Source organism: Sparus aurata, chromosome 11 (assembly GCF_900880675.1).
Source record: "Sparus aurata chromosome 11, fSpaAur1.1, whole genome shotgun sequence".
NCBI lineage: Eukaryota > Metazoa > Chordata > Actinopteri > Spariformes > Sparidae > Sparus > Sparus aurata.
Window position 1 is genome coordinate 8,024,739 of NC_044197.1, and position 7,037 is coordinate 8,031,775.

General features: G+C 44.0%; 1 protein-coding gene across 1 annotated transcript; it reads left to right on the top strand.

Annotated features, from left to right (window-relative positions):
- The first annotated feature begins 1,479 nt into the window (after positions 1-1,479).
- Positions 1,480-2,897, top strand: gsx2 (GS homeobox 2). Its single transcript, XM_030432585.1, is given in 3 exon segments — positions 1,480-1,739; positions 1,741-1,975; positions 2,200-2,897. Coding segments are annotated over 3 exon segments (717 nt in total). The 5' UTR covers positions 1,480-1,598; the 3' UTR covers positions 2,541-2,897.
- The last annotated feature ends 4,140 nt before the right edge of the window (positions 2,898-7,037 follow it).

A 7,037-nucleotide genomic window follows, 5' to 3' on the forward strand; every position in this document is an offset into this window, starting at 1 on the left:
AATGAAATTTTATCGTGCAGAATTATGGAAAAATAATATTAGAGCTCGCATGGTGTGATGAGGGCGCGCGCCACGCATCATTCCGCTTGGTTTCCTTCCTCTCTCCCTCTCCCTCTCTCCCTCCCTCTCTCCCTCTATGTCTCTCTCCCTCTCTTGTTTCAGACTGTTATCTGTACCATAACAACTCCGCGCGTCTTCACGTCAAACGCTGGATTCACTTTATTAGAGCAATTACTGTCCGTGTGACAGACATGTTTGTTTTGATCATTACCGTGGTTGGATTTTAAAGACTTTCTAATTCTTGATCTCACAGTTCAATAAGTGCCTCGGCTGCCTATAATCGTGTGTTTGCTCCATGGTGAGGTGGAGGGGAAAAAAAAAACACACACACACACAAAAAAAAAAACAGGTGCAAAATAAACAAAATGTCACCCCATTGAGCGTGTTTTGTGTTTGAACGCATGTGTTAGTTCTGTCTGAGGTCAGCAGACAGTATTGGACCTGGACCTTTAATGAAGGCTCGCCTCTTGTCTGAAGGTCCGAGGCGTTACTTGGCAGATGAAAGCAGAAGCTAAAACCTACCGGTGACCCGCCTGAGGGATCAAACCCGCTAATTATTGTCACAAGATGAGGGATTAACGCATTTCTGAAATAGCTGCCTGTTTACCCCCGCACAGACCGGCCATTATAAACACTTTCTAATTGAATCCTAATCGCCATCAAATAACCGCGGCCCAGACTCGCCATCAGTTCATAATTCTTTAATTGCTGGAAGTGAAACCTGGACCAACCGGATTCAAAGTCTGATCAGGGGCAATTAGCGCGCAGAGTCGCGTGCACAATTCCCTTAAATCGCATTTAGGGGGGAAATAAATTCTCCTGTGGAGTGAAAGAAGGTCTGGATCGAGTGCATCACATAGATATTCAGTTTAGATATCATTTTTTAGTCTTGTCGGTTTATTTCTGGTCCAGTTTTCACTGCACCTGCTCCTCATCCCAATGATGTCTTTATTAAAGTGTTCCTTCAGGTTTCAGATCAGGTTCACAAATTACCTCTTAAGATTTCATCCTGACCAGTGCCTCGAAATAAATCCTATGAATCCAAGTTCCACAACACGCATAAATAATAAATATTAGTTCAGCAGCATCTCTATAAAACAATATATTTTTAAATCACATTGTTGAAACATTATTGAACAGTTTAAGTCTGCTGAATAAAGCCGGGGCAGAATTAGTGCATCTAGTTAAAAAAAAAAAAGAGAGAGAGAGAAAAAAAAGAAGAAGAAATAAAGAAATATTTCAGTGCAGTTGGTTATTCATTCTTGTGCTCGAGACTTTTCTAAATTCGTGGATGAAAAAAGAGTGAATCTCTTGAAAGTTGTGATTGGAGGCCCATGGAGACATCACGTGGTTTGGGTCGCTGACAGTATAAACCCTTGGAGACGGGTGCGCACGTGGGTGACGCTGCAGGGCCAACCCTCTTCGGGGTCCCTTTTGTTGAACCATCAAACATAAGCACCTTTGGAGATCCCGAGGGGTTCAGATGAGAAACAGCTATCATCTTGTGCACGGAGCGATCACTTCTCAGCTGCGCAACCATGTCGAGGTCTTTTTACGTCGATTCTTTAATCATCAAGGATACGGTGCGACCCGGACCGGTCGAGCATCCAGGACAAGACTTCCTTATTCCCATCAGCATGCACTCTCCGAGCGTCATGACGGTCACCGCTCCGGTGTGTCCCGTCCAGGAAAAGTGGGACTTTCTGTGTTTGCCCGCTGTGCGTCACGTCCCACATCCACTCGTCCCGCAGCGGCATTCCCATGCTGAAGAGTCAGTTTCCAGGAGCGGAGGCGCAGTACTGTCAGAGGATAGCGCATCAGCAGTCTCCGGCACTCGCGCACCCGGGACATTCACCCGTCTGCACGCCCACCTTCAGCGTCACAGATCCCAGGAGATACCACTGTCTCTCTATTGGTAAGACACCTGTTTGCTTCATCCTCAGCTCACGTCACTGCTTGGCACCTGTTCGATAGTCCTGCTACACTTTCAGGCAGTTTAAAATGAATGTCAACTCGGCTTTTACGCACATGATTTACGCGCGATGTTTTGTGCCATTCGCATGCTCGGCTGAGTTCAAACATGTAGTATTTAAAAGCTAAAAGTCTGACGTGAATGGTTTTTTTTTTCTCCTCCAACAGGCGCCTCTGAGAGCAGCCACATACAGAATGGCAAGAGGATGCGCACGGCGTTCACGAGCACGCAACTCCTGGAACTTGAAAGGGAGTTTTCCACGAACATGTATCTGTCGAGACTCAGAAGAATCGAGATCGCCACGTATTTGAACCTGTCCGAGAAACAGGTGAAAATCTGGTTTCAGAACCGCAGGGTGAAGCACAAGAAGGAGGGCAAAGCCACCCAGAGGAGCGCGCACAGCGGGTGCAAGTGCACAACCGGCCACACAGACTATTCAAGGTCAGAGGACGAGGAGTCTCTATCTCCGGCCTCTGCTGAGGAGGAGAAAGAGGTGTCACCCATCTGAGAGAAAAGGTGACTCCCAAACTTCCCGCTGCTGGCACTTCATACAGGTTATCACGCAACCTCTGGGCCAAAATATCTCCCGCATGAAGCCCGAGAAGAAAATTACTCTTCACTTCCAGCTGATCGTGCATTAAAAAAAATGTATAAAAATAAAAATGTGAACCCGTGTTTAACGCTGTGGTGAAATACTGTCTGGTGAATTATCTCCACCAAATATTTCCAAATATTGCCCGATATCCCATCACTGTCAGTGAGGTTGTGTGGTCATGTAAAAGCCCCCGTGTGGAAACCTGTAAACAACAATTTGTAAACTATGTGTATGTGTATTTATTGTAATAAAGATGACGACTTGACCTGAGAGGCTGTCAGTGTGTTGACTGTACTATAATCAATGACGTGTGCTCTTACAAAATGTTGACGCTCACGCTGAAAATTAAATATTTCTATTTCTAATGAGAATAAATGAACTTTGTGCATCAATGCAAGTCGAGAAACTTCAGTTAAAATGAGCCACAGGAATAAATGTCCACGATTTTTGCATCTCAAAATATACATAGATAATATAAATACACTGCACAAACCATAATACAACGATTATATCATAAAATTAGGATAATCATTTTTAAGGATGCACTGGTCCTCCAGTTGTGGTGATATACTGAGGAGAAAAAAATGCATCTCCTGTGTGATATCATGCCAAATAGAAGTGTACAAAGATGTACACATGACCGGACATAATATCCGATACACCTTCTTATATAAGGCAATTTAGTTTAAACTCTTATCTGTTTTTAAATGAATAAATAAAAGTAAAAGTTGCACCAGGCTGTCATCCAAAAACGACAATTCCTCAAAGGGAGTTTTGTACTGGATTTCCCTGCAGGTGTTTCTATTTTTGTGGCCATTCTCTGGAAAGGTTTCACACAATCTTGACTTCACCGGTTGTTCCGCAAAACAAATCACCAGTTGTCAGCCATTACTGTTATTAAGCTGTCTTTACCACGCTGTTAGGTTTAATAGAGCCGATGTTCGCTGTGCGTTTTTCCTTACACGGGGAGCAGGAAAGGCCTGTATGGCAGAGCCCCGTGTTCACCATATACGCCACTTTAATTCAGGATAGATGGAGTGATCCTATATGAAAGTGTAGCTGTAATTTCTCCTTAGATTTGACCACAAAAGGGTACCCGATAACGCCCCCGGGGAGCCGCCCACAGTCTATTAATGTTCGCCTTTCAAAAGATTCGTACTTGTCCAAAGCGAGTTTAATTGCGTTTTCGGTCCCACGTTGGTTGATTATGCTGCTATTGCGCGCAACCGCAGAACAAGTACATATAGAAGCGGCCAAAGGCTTTGACAGGTTAGATTGTCCTGCCTTGGGACTCACGCATTTAGCCGGAGACCCCCGACGGCTGTGTGCTCAGAGAGCTTTGAGAGACAGCTACAGGGTTCCTCCGAGCGACAGAGAGCGATTTAGTCACTGTTTCATTAGGCACTATTTGAACCTTTCAACTTATGGTGAATTAAAGGGGGCACGCTCAAATGGGAAAAAAAAGGGGACTCTGAGGGGGGATTACGTGGGAGGGGCCGTTGGAAATTAGTTGACGCCTAATTTAACTCGCCTCTGTCAGAGTTTGGGATACATTCCTAATTGAGAGGGGAAGCAGGTGAAGTTTGGGTCCCATACAGGCCCATTCAGAGCGGGAATAAATGGTCCCCTTTCACATCCCGCTGATGATCATATATTATTGGGGGAAAGCCATCTAATGAATATATATTGAAGTTCCAATTAATCGAATTAGAGCTCCCTTGCAGGTGTTAAAGACCAATGCAGCATTTAAAGCAATGAACAATAGAATAAAGCGCAGTTTGGCAGCCCCTCGGGACGTGACCTCGGACGGTAAGGCCGTTAAAAATGGGCCGAAGCGCACTGTGATGGTCGATCCGTTCGTCCAGGTCGACTGGATCTCTCTACGCCGCTTCTGATCACATCGTTTTATCACACTGAAACAGATCAAGCAAAGGCAACAGTGTGGCGTGACGTACATTTCCAGACGAAAAAGCAGACCGCACCAACTAATGCGCACGCCAAACGAGGAGCACTCCAGAGACGTCGGGCCTCGGCCACCATTGAAAATGTGGCAATTACGCATGACAAAAGACAATTAATAAGAGCGCTTTTCAGCCGGCTGCAGCTGCTGTCTCATGCGGAGAGATAGAGGAGAGAAGAAGCTGAAGTGTCGGTGTGGCCAACTGGGGAACCGACGGACCTACGAAGAGGTCCACTTTAAAATGAACCAGCAGAGCAACGTGGCAGTGTGTCCACATCCAGTCTGAAGCTGCCACACGTCCTGATGAACAGGACGGCATGAACAACATTTTCTGAAACTCAAACATTTCACCAATTGTATTTATTTATTTATTTATTTTTTACTTTTAAACGTGGTGACAAGACGGCCTGCTGCTGTCAGACCGGACTACACTGAGAAAGATGTACAGCTTTATTTCGCTCGTCAATAACGTATTAATGATTAACTCATCTGTGAATGGTGGCGTCAGAGGGCTCATCTGTGTGTTTGTGTGTTGGGGTTGTCACTTTATAAAGGTGCACTCTGCAGTTATGGGCAAGACATTTTAATGAGAAGATGAAAGATCCTCACAGACTTTTTTTTTTTAAAATGTCTAAACAAACTAAATATCCAAACTGTCTTTGTTTTCATGTCTGGAGAAACAAGCTGTACTTTACTTTGTTTATATGTGGCGGTCCCTGCCAACTTTTCTAGCTTCACACAGTGTTCCCGGGGACCTTATTTTACTCTGAGGACAGCTTGTTTATCAAGTTGTAAATATCAAACTTATGAATATGAATTTCTTGTCCACAACTACACAGGGTGCCTTTAAATCAGATTGATGACCTTGTCAAAGTAAAAGTCCAGTAGGTAAATCTATCTCTGCATAAACAAGACCAGGTACATTCACACACAGGAAGAGTTGTTTTGTTTTTGTTTTGTTTGTTTTTCCTTTTGTTCTTTACCGGATTAGCAAAGAAATATATATTTTTTAAATATCATTGTTGTTTGCAAACTTGTGTGTTTGTCTATTAATTCGACATGTATCTGATTCTGTCATATATTTTTGTTCGTCATAGTTTTTGTGAAGGTTGCCACCTCCACCCAGCTCCATCTCCAAAGAAACGAGGAGAAAAAGGTGCTTTAAAAAAGTGCCTCATCATTTAAGTTGTTAGGACTCAGCTACTTTTTATTATTTATGTTTTTAAAACATGGCATCATATTGAATTTATTCAAATTTTTTAAAAGTGAATAATTCAGCTATTTTTGGCCTTAAAACGACCTCTCAACTCCACCAAACTGTGATTAGACGTGTTAATTATAGTTAATTAAATACAAAAGTGAAGAACCTCATAGCGTTTGAGGTGATTTCGTTCTCTCATTAATTTGAGATCCTTTGATTGGAGAACATGGACCCTGTTCTTTTTGTTTTTATCAGTACAATCTCACCTCCACCTCCAGTTTTCTGGTGCGCTCATGGACCCGGGGAGATCTCCACCAGGCCCGTGAGACTCCCTCCAGCCCGCTGCATCAACGAGGTCCGACCTCTCTGAAAAAAATAAAACATTATGATTCAAACAGACAGACAGACAGGCGGTCAGACAGACAGGCGGTCAGGTTCTGGCTGAGGGACAGACGCGCACACACTTCAGCACGCTGGACAGCTCCAGCAGGGACCTCCTCTCCGCCCGGAGGCTCCCGACAGTCCGCGGAGTCATCTTCAGACCACATGTGGGTGGCTGCAGGCCGGACAGTGCTGTGTGTCGCGGTGGACCTATAGGCCTGTGATATGTTATACTGTATGTACACGTCATCAGGCCTGAAAGATGGATATTTACATTAGAAAATCACCGATCGTGGTTATTTACCCCCGAAAAACAACGTTTAGAGGAAAACAGCGTGGATCAGCAGAGATAAGATGAACTCTAAATGTTTATATTCTTTCATTTCAAACAGCAGACTGAAGTTTTCAGACGCATGCAGGCTGTTGTTACTCTCGGGTTTTAAGCTCTGACACAGACAGGAGCAACAGCGCGGCGAAATGATATTAAGCGATTTGCTCGTTTAAAAGGAAATCCATCATAGTTCACGTTACAGTCCCATTTGAATTATGGTTCTAATAAAAATCACTTATTTTGATTCAGAATGCTCTTTAACCAAAAGCCCCCTGGTGGACAGTTGGAGTCACGACAGGCGAAGTCATCGTGAAGAGGATGAGAGATGGTTGGTGAAGGTTTCCACCTCCACCCTGCTCCATCTTCACCATGAGCCACCGAACACCAACATTCAGCACTTACGCAGAGGCACGATGGAGTCAATTTCAAAAGAAGATATTTAAAAAGTGCCTCCTCTTCATTTTTACTGTACTGTGCTGAACTGTAACGACTCAGCAGACTTTTTAAATGAAATTTAGTTGCAATCATTTGCAGAAG